Source organism: Nannobrachium achirus (assembly GCF_963921795.1).
Source record: "Nannobrachium achirus genome assembly, chromosome: 3".
NCBI lineage: Eukaryota > Metazoa > Chordata > Actinopteri > Myctophiformes > Myctophidae > Nannobrachium > Nannobrachium achirus.
Window position 1 is genome coordinate 38490535 of NC_137812.1, and position 14367 is coordinate 38504901.

The 14367-nt window shown below is 50.6% G+C and overlaps 1 protein-coding gene across 1 annotated transcript in view; it reads right to left on the reverse strand.

Moving 5' to 3' along the window:
* Positions 1–677: 677 nt before the first annotated feature.
* Positions 678–14367, reverse strand: part of LOC308282219 (carnosine synthase 1-like) — a gene marked incomplete at both ends in the record, with an annotated part of 29501 nt that continues 15811 nt past the window's right edge. Inside the window, 5 exons of the mRNA XM_080722564.1 lie at positions 678–1337; positions 10446–10595; positions 11529–11701; positions 12228–12432; positions 12869–13273. Of these exons, the coding sequence (XP_080578690.1) occupies positions 678–1337; positions 10446–10595; positions 11529–11701; positions 12228–12432; positions 12869–13273 (1593 nt within the window). The remainder of the gene's footprint in view (positions 1338–10445; positions 10596–11528; positions 11702–12227; positions 12433–12868; positions 13274–14367) is intronic.

A 14367-nucleotide genomic window follows, 5' to 3' on the forward strand; every position in this document is an offset into this window, starting at 1 on the left:
TAGATTTAGGGTTCATATTTTAGATTGTAATTAGAGAAAATAAAAGATGGGCGTTAAAAAAAAATAATTTACTGCTTTCTATCGTTTAAGCCATTTTAGCAATTTTGATTTCAGTGGGTGGGTGCGTGAGTACAAGTTACTAAATATGTATTTTTTTAGACACATTGGCGATTTCTTTATTACTATTTACGGTAACACTACTAGCCCCCATAAGTTACACCTGCCCATGAAAGATAGTGGTGCATCTTGGGAATGGGCTTATTGTGTCTGTTGTGACTTTACCGAGTAATATAAGATTTTATATTCCCCTGGGTACGTCTTTTGTCATACATAGTATCTCACTAGTCTCTTAGTCTTCACTTTCAGGCCAATTTACTCCACGATATTCGGTTTTAATCAATTTCAATCACAAATTTGGAGAGAGCCTCCCTTCTGCGCGTCCTTCCTCTCTTACGCCATCACCGAAAGGGGCTTATTGTGTCAAAAAATACATATTTAGCCACACACGCATGCCCCCACCCACTGAAATCAAAATCGTTAAAATGGCTAAAACGATAGAAAGCAGTAAATGAAATCATTTTAACACTGATGTTTACTTTTCTCTAATTACAATCTAAAGTATGAACTCATGTTGTAAAAAAATCAAAGTTGTCCTTTAAGCAGGTCGTTGTTTACTATTAGCGGAAATGCGACAGGAAGTGTGTGAGGTCGTATCGGGGTGGGCAGTGCACCCCCAGGCCCTGACAGAGCGGCAGCAGGCGTTGGCGTGCGTGGCGCCCGCTGCGGGGGTCCCTGACGCCCACGTTGAGGAAGGGCTCCTCGTACTCGCCGGGGATCAGCTGGTCGTCGGCCTTCAGCTCGTTGAGCCACAGCACCCCCTCCTGGTGGAGCTGGCGCAGGCGCACAGGGCTGGCGGAGGTGCGCAGCGCGGCTAGGTGCTGCGACACCACGCACATCACGCCGCACAAGTGCCCCCGCGCAGGCAGCGCCGTGGCCGAGGGCAGGCGGGGCCGCACGCCGCATGCCACGGCGAAGGCGGCCAACACCAGGTCGACGCCGTAGAGCTCGCGGATCCAGTCGCGCAGGTAGAAGCCTCCCATGCGGGCGTTGATCTCAATGAGCCGCGGCCCCGCCGCCGTCATCTTCAGCTCTGCGTTGAACACGCCGTCGCGCAGGCCGCAGCCCAGGCAGGCGTGATGCGCTGCTGCTATGAGCTGGGCGCGCCGGTCCGCCGCCAGGCCCGACGGCATCTGGGCGGCGGTCTCAGTGAAGGTGGGCGCCCGCGTGGGGCCGTTGTCCGACACGAAGGCACCCTCCAGACGCCCGTCGAACAGCACCTGTGGGGGCAGAAATGTATAGATCAGGGGTCTTCAATGTTTTCAGGCTAGGGACCCCTTAGCAGAGAAGGAGATGAAGCAGCCTCAATACATATTGTATAAATGTGTGATGGAGATTCTGATCGATTTCATAGATAGATTCATAGACTAGTTTGACACTTAACCACTTAAAATCATAAATTGTCAATGCTTAGTAAACTTGACCTTTCACTCTGTACTTTTGCTCTTTTTTACCTATACACCAAACCTATCTCCTCAGCGAGGGTTCAAGTTGTTAATATAAAATAATTATCCTACTGTAGTAACTCTGAGGACCCCCTAGGGGTCCCGGACACCCTGTTGAAGAACCCTGGTATAGATCGTCAAATATATGTTTGGCCCTCCATTCAAACTAATTTGAAGTGGTTGGTCAACTAGCTTTCACAGTGCACATGCTAATTACAACTCAACTACAGCTGTTAATCTTAACAGCTAAGTTGTATCTCCCTAGCCTGGATCCAGCCTGTTTGCTCCGTTCCACATTTTGTATTGTCTCTACTAGGGATGCCCCGATCAGGGTTTTTTTGCTCCCGATCCGATACCGATCAAATATTATTGCTTCCGATTCGATCCCGATCTTTCCCGATCCGATCTTTTGGCAAGGCATTAAGAAGAAAAAAAAATTCTATTCATTCTATCACTTGGTTCTCAACCTTTTCAGGCCGTGACCCCCAAAATAATCATATTTTAACTGGGGACCCCCGACCCTGAAGAGTTGAGGAAGTATATTTTGTATAACACAGTTCTATTGTGAAAATAGCAGATCTACATGCTCACAACGCCTCGCAACGCGAGGAGTTGTGAGCATGTAGATCGGCTATTTTCACAATTTCTGGCTTTAATATTTGACAATTTGGCCAATGTTTAATTTGTCATTTTAGAGGTATTAAAAATTCCTTAATTTTTCACTTTCGAAATGTGCAGATACCCTCTATACACTTAAACTTTATGTTGATTTGTTTACTGTTGAGAGAGAAAACAATGTTGCACATTAAGTTAATCATCTGGGGACCCCCCCAAAATAATTTGTCCCGACCCACAGGTTGAGAACCACTGAGCTAGTTGACAGTGCAGAGAGACATAATTGCCTTCCTTTGATCCATTAACAAGGGGCCAATTACTACTTATTGGCATCAGCTGCCAGCTGTACACAGAGTCTGACACAATCACCTTCCCTCTGCAGTGCTCTGTCTGTCTCATTTCTCCAAAAGCCCTTGAATATGATTGAAAATGATTAAGGATTACTGTGATTATGGTAAGCTTACATTTCATATCGCATTCACCTTACCTGTAACTTTCAGTACTCCCAGAAAATATTTTTTTGAAAAAAAAAAAAAAAAAACTTTTTTTTTTTTTCTTTTTTTTTTCCCCCCGATCTCCGATCTTATAAAAACGGCCATATCGGCGGCCGATCCGATCACGTGATCGGGATCGGGCAACACTAGTCTCTACGCATCACAAAGACAATACAAAATGTGGAACGGAGCAAACAGGCTGGATCCAGGCTAGTATCTCCCACGCTTAACGGTACTTCTTAGTCTGTCAGCAAATCTGTACTGTGTGTAACTATCTGTATGTTGCCCTTGTTTTTAGTGCATGTACTTATAAGACCATGTTAGAATAGCATCTCTGTTAGAATGACTGTTAGAATCTGATCTGTAATGCTGTTACCAGGGACGTGCAGAGAATGTTAGAGTGGCAGGGGCTGACATTTCTAAAAGGGCCTTTTGGTGAAAATATCGAAAATAGCCGACCTCCAAGCTCGCAGCGTGTCGCAGCACGACACGTTGTGCGCTTGGAGGTCGGCTATTTTCAGTACTTAATACCACAATAAACAAAGCATAATCAAGCTAATACTGGAGATGTGGCGTAACGGCATGGATTTCTACACAGAGAGGGCAATTATTTCAACATAAGATCCTGCATTCAAGTTCAGGAGAGTCTGGACAAGGCAATTCTCTTGAATGCTGCTTTCAGGTATGGCATGGAATGAGGGCATTTACATTTCTTTCACCATAGTAACTAGACCAGGTCAACCTGGTTGTGCCAGACCCCCTGTCTGTCATCATCATTTATGACATCATACCTTTTGTAGGCATGTCATCATCATGTCATCATCATATATACCCTTTATATAGAAAAGGGACAGACCGACATTTGCTTATGTAGGCCTACCCATTTCATGGGTCTGGCAAAAACAGCACTCATGGTCTGGAGAGAGGGCACTTTTTACAGACGGATAAAAGGGCAGGGGCTCAAGCCCCCTTTGATGTCTATGTGTGCACGTGCCTGGCTGTTACTCTGCTCAACGTTTTGATTTTAAATAAATCTTTGTCAACCCTTCATCCTTGTGGATCATGAATGTTTTCACACACCAGGTCCACGTCGTGCTCTGTGCCTCCCAGGAACTTGGTTACTTTACACCACTGCTTGTAGAACATGAATGTTTATTGTCATACCTCCAGACAAGGTCCCCCATTGGGATAACAGCGCCATCTGGCGCTGCAACAGAGTAAAACTCATAAGCTCCCGTACGAGAAATATCATTTGTCGGTAGGGCTGTCAATCACAAACGAGGGCACCGCCCCCGAGTGTATATAAGCCCTGCGGGCTATCATAACTTCCTCTTCCGCACCTCTGCTTACCTGCAACTAGAGTATCGCGAACTCAGCCATATAAGTATAATTTTCTTTAAAGTTTAGCCTAAGCGTCGGCTAGGAAGTCGGCCACCGGCCTTTATAGAATATCTCCTGTACGTCCTTATTCTTCAGTTCCAACAGTTTCGGCGTTCTCACCTGTTTCCTCGCTGTAAGTTTCCAGCTTCTTCTCTGAGCTTGTTATTGTCCGATAGCCTCTTGTAGCTTAGCCTAGCTTCAAGCTATCGTTGTTCCACGGCCCTCGGCTAGCATGCTGCTATCCTTGTTCCCCTGGAAGTGTGCTCGATGCTGGAGACTTATCGCTGGTGAGGACACCCACCCGCGGAATTTCCTTCGATGATCCCGCAGGCTGCTTCATGTGGTGAGTCTTTCGAGTGTTAGCAAGTGCCTTGCTTGCTCGTTCCTTTGTTTGATAGCCTCATGCTAGAAGGCCCTCACCAGGGCACTGATTGCTAGCGCGCCCTAGCTGGGTGTCGCTATTTTCTTTACTTCTAGCTGGCTAGGACTTTCCAATGTTTGTCCGGTGGTTTCTCGTGTTGTCCCCGCCGCCCTGGTCTCGCCGACCAGGGCTACGGGCCTCTCCTGGCAGGTTGTGTGGGCACGCAGCGGTGCCCGCTGTTTGTGCTTCCTTCACTTAGCCTCCGCTAGCCTTGTGGCCTGCCTGATTTTTTCCCTCCACCGGACTCTGTTGCCTCCGGGGCTCGCGGCGCTGTACGCCACAGCGCTGCTTCTCGCCCCGGGCCGCAGCCTGCAGCCACTACGCCTATAGGGGGCTCCAGCGCGCCGCTGGTGCCCTACGGCGGACGGCTGCAACGTCACGGGACTACTTGCTGGTTCTCGCCCTCTCTCCCGCCGGTTCGGCTGGCCGCCGTCCCAGGGAGGAGAACCTGCTAGCCCGCCCGGCCGCTCCCACGCCGGGGGCGGCTAGCGGCGTGGTTTTTTCCCGCCTGCAGCCACGACGCCACGTTGTTTCTGCCTCCGGGGCTCGCGGCGCTGTACGCCACAGCGCTGCTTCCCGCCCCGGGCTGCAACCTGCAGCCACTACGCCTATCGGGGGCTCCAGCGCGCCGCTGGGGCCCTACGGCTGGCGTTCTGCAACTTCGAGGGACCCCGCCCGGCCGCTTCCACGCCGGGGGCGGCTAGCGGCGGCTCCGGTTCCCGCCTGCAGCCACAACGCCTATTGGGGGCTCCAGCGCGCCGCTGGTGCCCTACGGCTGGCGTCTGCAACTTTGAGGGACCCCGCCTGGCCGCTCCCACGCCGGGGGCGGTGAGCGGCGACGCCGGTTCCCGCCCTCTCTCCCTGGTACGGCTGGCGCCGTTTTATTCAGGGGAGAGAACCTACTGGTCCGCCTGGCTGCCCCCATGCTGGGGGTGACTAACGGCGACTTCCTCCTCCTTCCCCTTGGATTTTTCGTTCTCGGCCATGCTGGCTGAGCCCGGATCTTCCTGGCACGCTTATGTTCTGGTGGCACGCCTCCGAACAACGTTGTTAAAAGCGGGGATGAATTTGAGAGTGAGGATGAGGAGGGATGGAATTGGGTTGAAGGCTTTTCTCCCAGTATTCCTCCTACAAGTGAGTCTTGCAAGTCCTCGGTTCCACGAGGACCCTGCATCCTTCCGCCCACCTCCGCCTTTACCCCCTCTCTCCCCTCCTCCATGCAGAAGGAGTGGAATGGGTCGGCGGCGCCCCAGTACATCCCGCTCTCCCCTCCACTGTGCCAGTGGAAGGGGGCCTGGGTCTGCGGCACCCGGACTGTGGTTTTTTCCACATGGTGGGGCTCAAGGAGACCACTTACTTGCGCCCAAGCGCACTGAACACAGCTCTCCCCACAAGGCTTGTGGGAAGTGGGTGTGTTAGATGACATAGGGTTGAGGGCCTAGCCCTCCACGGGGTCTGGGTTCCGTGACGGCACACGGTCCTCCTCCCCCCGAATGCAGACGTTGAGTTCTGTCCCACGCAGGGGAGAATGAAAATCTCTGTTGCCCAGTAGCTTTTTCCCATGTCATCAGTAAGAGTATGGTAGTCGAAACAAAACTTTTGTTTACCTACCTCTCAGTCCCTAGCACAAAGGACCCTCCTCTCTGCTTACAGCCAGTCAGTGTATAGAGACCCATGCAGGGTTCTTTATTCACTCAATGGATTACTTATTGTCCCAGTCCTGCAGACTGGTGACAATTAAAAGGTTTTTCCCTGGTTTGCAATGGGCTCCACTGTTTTGCTATTAGTCACAATAACAAAGCTTCTCTTCTGTGCTATTCTCCTCTGTCTCCACTGAGCGGCACTGTCGTGCCGAGTTCAGTTCAGAACAGGAGTATGGAGTGTTATGTACAGCATCTTAACACTCTTCAGGGACGCCGAGCCGGACTCCTCCCACAGAACATGTGGGATGAGGTGGCGTAGATGACCTTGGACTGTGGGTACAGGGGTCCCTGACTACACAGGGACCTCCTTCCCCCAGGCGCTAATATTTATTTTCCTTATTCCATGCAGGGATAATGAAAATGGTTACTGCCTCCCTTGTCCCCAAGTCTTAAAGTGTTTTGAGCGAGCGTGGCCTGCTCACTCCTACACTTGCACGGACAACCTCTCTTCGCTTGCAACCGCTCAGTGTAGTGAAGCCCATGCAGGGTTTTCTACTCACTCACGATAACAGATTTCCCAGTCTTGCAGTCATGCAGACAGGTTACAATCAGAATGGGTTGCAGACATGCTGAGGTTCCCACCCATGTTAACTGCGGTTCACAGTGGTGCGGTTTCTCCTATGTGCATTTTTCCTCTGCCTACACTAAACGGCACTGTAGTGTCGATTCTAGTGCAGGACAGGAAGTGTTTCACTATCGGTGTGTGGGATTATGAGTTGGCCTAATTTTCCCTGCAAGGAACTATTAAAGGCCTCAGATCTGGTTTAAACGTTTACACGTTCTTCCCCGTGCTGGGGTAAATGTTTTTACGTAACAAACCGTATTTCGCAGAATGCTCTTTCTGTTTCTCTTTCCACCACCGTTCAACATGTTGACGTCACGTCCGTTGGCGCGGCCGTCACCGGATAAGGAGGGGAGCTTCCCGGATACGGAAGTGCTAATCCCCAACGTTCCTTCTCCCCCGTGCAACCTAACGGTTTCTCCCTCGTTTCACAGCACGTTAGCACGTTGTGTGAAACGGTTAGGTTCCGAACGGAACCCTTGTTTATTTAATACCCTTGATGGTATTCTGATAAACATTGGAGACTGTGCAATCCGAGCTATGGGTGTTACGTCAGTAACACGTGGCCTTAGATTGCATTTCTTGAACCACCCCCGCTTCCAGCTGGGGTAATTACACTCGAGCTCGCGCTTGTAAGCAGGGGCTCTAAGTGAGGAAATAAGCTCGGTACTATGCAATGGTGCTGTAGTAGAGCTCTTACGAGACCTGAACCAGCTTGGTTTCTGGACTCGAATTTTTCCTGGTTCGGAAAAAAGGGGGGGGGGGGCTGCATCCCTTCTGGATTAGGGATATCACACCAACTTGGTGTTGGCCCACCTGAAGGCCTTGGGTTTTCAACGTCTTTTTGGCAAAAGTATGTTGACGCCCTCCCAGCAGATCTCCTTCTTGGGGATACCTCTGGATTCGACCACGATGTCTACCCGCCTCTCTCTGGAGGGGGTGGACAGGTTCCTGACGTGTCTTCGCTCCTTTCAAATTGGACCAAGTGGTCAGTTACAAGGAGTGTATGAAGTTGGCAGGGCTGATGGCTTCAGCGGTGCAACTTCTTCGCCTGGGCAGGTTTCATATGAGACCGTTCTGGCGGTGGACACTGACGCTCAGGATTCCTCCCCTGCAAGGGTGCAGGGAAGTGGTGGTCAGCCAGGCCTGCATGGACGCGCTGGTCCCATGGCGGGACCAGGCGTTGTTAATGAGTGGAGTCTCCATAGGCGTGGTGGTGTCACGCAAGGTGATCACCACAGACGCCAGCCGCTCGGGCTGGGACGCCACCCACGAGGGGCGCTCAGCCAGGGGTCTGTGGACCCCGGCCACGTTGGAGTACCACTTCAGTTATCTGGAGTTAATGGCGATCTACTTGGCTCTCAAGTATTTCGAACCGTTTCTCCGGGGTTGTCATGTCCTGGTCAGGACGGACGACATGGCAGCCTTGTACTTTCTCAACAAGCAAGGCGGCCTCTCCTCGCGCACGCTGGATCAGCTGGCGCGCGAGATGACTCTCTGGTGCGTACCGCGCCTGAGGTCCTTTAGAGCCTCCCATGTTCCAGGCCTTCAGAACGGTGGCGACGATCTGTTGTCCAGGGGGGAGCCTCGCTACGAGGATTGGTCTCTCCACCATGCGGTGGTGAGACAGATCTTCTCCAGGTTCGGTCAACCTCGGTTCGATCTCTTTGCTTCCCAGGAGAACGCGAAGTGCCCCCTCTACTTCTCAGTGAGGGGACCTTCGCCTCTGGGGGTGGATGCGTTAGCACACGAGTGGCCGGAAGGCCGTCTCTATGCGTTCCAACCGCTGGAACTGATCCTTCCCACACTGGAGAGGATCAGGCGTTCCAACCTGGAGGTTCTTCTCTTGGCACCGTCCAGGGGAGTGTGGAGGTCTCTGATCACCCCACTGCTCTACCGGTCCCCCTGGCAGCTCCCCTCGCATAGGGACCTGCTGCGCCAGGCGGGGGACGATATCTTCCATCCCGACCCCCAGGCCCTAGACCTGTGGTTTTGGCCTGTGAGAGGGAGAACCTGCTAGCCGCAGGCTTCTCAACGGCGGTTGTAGCTACTTTTCAGAGTGCTAAAGCCCCCTCCACTAGGGTGGTATATGATGGAAGGTGGAATGTTTTCTTGGACTGGTGTGAGCTACAGGAGCCACCTGTGGTGGCTCACTTGGCTCCAGCCCAGAAGGCGTTAGTTTTCTTGCGGGACCGCCTGGACCTTGGTCTGGCGTTCTCTACGCTTAGGGGTTATTTAGCGGCTTTTGATGCCTGTCACCTGGGGGTGTCAGGCATGGGCCTTTCTAAATTCCCTGAGGTGGTCAAGTTCATACACGGTGTCGACCGTTTAAGACCTGTGACTAGATTTTTGTTCCCTGCTTGGGATCTACAAGTGGTTCTTGAGGGCCTTTGCAAGGCACCCTGTGAACCGATTGGGAGGACCTCTTTGAAACATTTAAGTTTCAAGACAGCTCTTTTGCTTGCCTTGTCTACGGCTAAGCGTGTGAGCGACCTTCATGCGCTCTCTGTGAGCCCTGATTGTATGAGGTTTCTCAATAATGACTCCAGGGTTCTTCTTAAACCTCAATTGAGTTTTATTCCTAAGAACCGAATGGTCCCGAAGGAACCTGTTGTTTGACGGCTTTCCATCCTCCTCCGTTTGCATCGGAGGAGGATAGGCGTCTTCATTGTCTTTGTCCAGTTAGGGCCCTGAAGGCCTACTGTGACAAGACGGTGGACAGCAGGTCTACTTCTCAGCTTTTCGTGGTCATGAATGCCCGTCAGCGAAAAGCGGTGTCCAAACCCACTCTGTCGAGATGGATTGTGGATGCTGTTAGGTTGGCTTACACCCGGGCTGGGTCTGAAGTGCCGGAAGCACTTAAGGCCCACAGTACTAGGGGTGTGTCTACCTCTAGGGTTTTGTCCAAAGGTGTCTCCATTGAGGAGATTTGTGCGGCGGCGAATTGGTCTTCGCCGTCCACCTTTGCGACCTACTATCACCTGGACGTTGCGCCTTCTGCTATGGCGCATACGGTTCTAGGTGCTGCTGCCCCGCCTACTATGTAGTGGGGCGGCTCTCTCCCCTTCCTGGGACAGCTTGCTACTGTCTCTAGGATACCTGGGGGGGGACCCTGAGTCTTTCCCTTATATTACTGTAGTATTATAAGGCGGACCTGTGTCTGCCCTTAGTGCATATGGCAGGCCTCGGTCTGTCAGGGTCTCTTTTCTGTCTAAACACGCCCAGGCCCTGTGGGCCTGGGTCGGATCAGTCTTGAAAGGGGTCACGTCGGTTGACGGGACCTCCTTCCGGGTGTGGTCGGTGTGAACGACAGTCTTGTCGGTTCATGGCTTCTCGGGGAGTGTATGAGTCCCAATGGGGGACCTTGTCTGGAGGTATGACAATAAACGTATAGGTTCCGAACGGAACCATGTTTATTTAATACCGGAGGACAAGGTCCCCCAGAATAAAGCCCCTCGGTTCGCTAGTTGCGGGCGCAGAGGTGCGGCTTTAGAGGAAGTTATGATAGCCCGCAGGGCTTATATACACTCGGGGGCGGTGCCCTCGTTTGTGATTGACAGCCCTACCGACAAATGATATTTCTCGTACGGGAGCTTATGAGTTTTACTCTGTTGCAGCGCCAGATGGCGCTGTTATCCCAATGGGGGACCTTGTCCTCCGGTATTAAATAAACATGGTTCCGTTCGGAACCTATACGTTTTCACTCACCAGGTCCACATCATGCTCTGTTCCTCCCACAAACTCCATCAGTGTCATGGCGTTGCCCCAGCCCAGCCCGATGCCCGGGTGGTCTGTCTCCTCACGCAGGTCACTGCCAATGCGCTCCAGGTGAGCCAGGCTCTCCTCTAGGCTTAATACCTTCAGGGAGGGGGGGGGGGTGGAGTACTTTTTTTTTAAACAATATTTGTGAAAACATATTTAGATTTTTATTATCGTGAGAACAATGGCTTCCACTTTAAGATTGGAGGGCTGTGGCAGTTCAGAAACCCGTTTGCCAGTGACATCATCGATGGAGAATGCAAGATAATAGAAACTGTAGACTTTCTATTCCTGAAAAGTTACCATGTTAAAGTGGAAGCCTTGGGATCCAGGCATAAGCCATTGTTCTCGCGATAATAAAAATTGCTCTATATTTGTTTTTAAAACAGTCCTCCTATGAGACACAGGCCGAGTAGGAAAGAAAAGTGCTATTTTATCATGAACAAGAGTGAGGACCAATCATATGAAGATAGGTTTAAAAGTGGTGAAGTCGTCCTTTAAGTAAAAGTATGAACAATGCAATGTGAAAACACTCTGTTACAAGTTAAAGTCCATAATTCAAAATGTACTTGAGTAAAAGTACAAAAGTAGTGGCATCAAAATGTACCTAAAGAGTACCGAAAGTAAAAGTACTCATTGTACAGAATGTCCTGTTTCAAGTTAATGTCCCGTTTCAAGTTTTCAAATGTATAAAAAGTCTTTGAAATTAGTTGATCTACAAGCTCACAATGTGCCGTGGCGCATTGTGAGCTTGTGAGACTGTTTTCAAATGCCCAGAATGTATATAGGGTTGAAGTGTTTCATGTATGTCTTGTAATAATAATCCATCAACAAAGTAACTAGTAACTAAAGTTTTTAAGTAAACATAGTGGAGTAGGGACAGTACAATATTTGGAACCGAGAAGTAGTGGAGTAGAAGTAAAAGTATTGGAAATTAGAAACACCACAGTAAAGTACAAACACCTCAAAACTGTACTCAAGCACAGTACTCTAGTAAATGTACTCGGTTACTCTCCGCCGGTGCCCACCCACCTTGCGTACGCCCACAGCCCCCACCCCATACTCCAGCTTCATGACGGCGGGGTAGCGCACGGAGCCCTGGGCTTTCTGCAGGTCCACAGCGCTCTCCACGTGGACGCAGGGGACCGCGTAGCAGCCGGGAGACGGAGACAGCAGCGGGACGGACGCACGGAAGGACCCGGAGCCTGGGGAGTAGGGATGGGATGATATGAACATTTCATTTGAAATCGTCTATTTCCACTATTTTTTAAAACGTTTGAAAATACTTTTTCAACGTGGAAACGATTTAAACGATTGTGACAAAATAATTGCGATTATGTCAAATAACTGCGTTTAGACCAGGGGTTTTCAAAGTGGGTGACGGGGCGACGGGAGTCCAGGGGTGCCGCGAGATCATTTGGTAATATTTTACATTTATTTGAACGCTTAAACAAATATTTGGTATCATTTTAAACTTGAAGTAGTTATTTCAAGTAAGTTTTGACCAAAATGGCAATTATCTCAATGTTTTCCTCTTGACATAATCCCTAAAATATGCCACAAATATAATGTACTGGGAGTGAAAATTATGAATGTCATGTAGGTAATATTATAATATAATGTAAGGGTGCCTCGGACGAAAAAGATATTTATAGGGGTGCCCTGAGCCCAAAGAGTTTGGGAACCCCTGGTTTAGATGATGATGTAATCATTGTGACTACCTACGCCTACCTGAGGTCGAGGAGTTGGGAGGGGGAGGAGGGGCAGGGGGAGCCAGTACGGAGCAAGAGCCGCTGGTCTTCCCTTCCAACGCTGCATTGTTGAAGAGCTGGAAGTCAGCCACGCCTGCTTCCATGAACCTTCCAGGACCTTCCAGGACCTTCAGGCTGTCTGCTTCCTTGCTGCTGTTAACACTCTTCATGGTCCTCAGGTCAGCCTGAGAAACAAACACAAACACCTTTAATGTCACATTACTGGTTTAGAGAAGAGGGTGAGCTTCTGGTTTAATTTGGGTGTGAGCTCCATCAAAGCAATCACATAGACATATTCATTAAAGTAATGGCTGGTCTTACATTGCTTCAGGCCCTGCTTGGCTTTACTAATTACATACGTTTTATTCCCTTATATGGAGATCCCTGTCCCAATGTCATCAATATTAAGGACATATCTGGGAATGCCCATGTTTGGGCATGTTTTGACATAACATTGTTGACTATCATGCAGGGGTCTCCATATATGGGTAACTGGTCCGATATACATCACTGGCCAGATGGCCAAGAGTTGGCGCGACCTTGCCCTTTAGGGTGAGGTCGCATGTTTCCCTGAGGCGTCTTACTAGTATATAATAAACTAGGAGAAGTGTGTGGCTGTACCTGGCTATCCGCCTGACCTCCTGGCTCCTGGGCGCTGACAGGCAGGTGGTGACCGCTGCTCTTCAGAAGTCCCTGCAGATGTTCTGTTGTCTCCCCAGGGTGCTGCCCCCTGCTGCTCAGGCCCTGCAGGTGCAGGTGGGTGCAGCTCTTCTCCTTGGCGATGCAGACGGCGCGAGGGGGCGGTCCCCGCAGGCCCAGCCTATCACAGACCAGCGAAGTCAGAACCACGCAGTTGTCCCTGAAGCACAGGCAACCGTCTGGGCGGAGCCCTGCCAACGCCAGCCAATCACAGATGCGAGCGCAGTGCTGGTCTGCACGCCGATGGTCCATGAGGTCGGGCAGCGGCAGGAAGTGGTCCACCATCTTGGAGGCAAAGTGGTTCGGGTTGCCGTCCACTAGGAGGAGCTGTTTCACACATACAGACACAGGAAAGTTCCTTTAACACATTAACACTTAGACTGCCATATAGCCATTTGTCGAGATGCAGCCATAATGAATAAAAGTGAATGGGCGGGCGGAAATCGGTGGCAGTGTCTTTCGCGAGTATTTTCCCTCACTCCCCTTTGCGGTATAGCCCTGGGTATTGGTTACCATGTGTACCCCCCATAGTTAGTACAGCCATCCAGTGTTGTACCCGAACGCGTTCAAAGAACGATCGTTCATGAACACGTTCATATTTTGGGCGAACGTGAACTGAACGTCCTTTGTTTTCGCTTGATGAACGAATTGTCGAACGCGATCATTCTGACGCCCGTGAACAGCGTTCGTCGGCGTTCGTCGGCCGTTCATGCGGCGGTCCGCGCCTCCGTGCGGTCGTCTGTCCTCTCGTCTCTCTTTTCATTCACATGCTCCAATAGTACGCACTGCACGCAGCTCCTCGTGAACGTTGATATGCGGTGCTGTCTGCAGCTGCACTGTGAATCTCCTCCTCGTTACGTCTCGCAAGTAAAGCCTGACTATACTTTGGTTAAAAAAGAACGAAAAAGAACTAAGTTAGTTCATTTTGGGGAACCATGAACTTTTAGAAGTTTTGAACTTGAACTTGAACCCAACACTGCAGCCATCAATCCCCGCTTACAGTACAATCTGGCGCAGTAGGCAGGACGAGGAGCGTGGTATCCTCGTGTGAGGGACGTCGTGTGAGGGACGTTGTGTGCGGCGGTCCGTGGCGTGAAGTGTGAAGAGCGAGGACACGCTCCAAAGATCAGGGGCTGATTGTAGCCCCCATAGTTAGTATAGCCATGAACCATCCCACAACAGCCCTGCCAATTCTGGTCTGGCGAGTGGGAACCCTGGGTTCAATCCCCGCTTCTGCACATCAATACACATGGTAACAAGCAAACACATCTCCTGAAATTAGCGGTTGCCTGGCACTGCTCGGCTGTATAGCAAACACATTACTGGACGTGTAATGTGTTCAGTAATGTGTTCAGACGACACGTTAGGTGTTAAGACCTGGAAAGCATCTGTGTCACTTTACATTTAAACCATTATTTTAC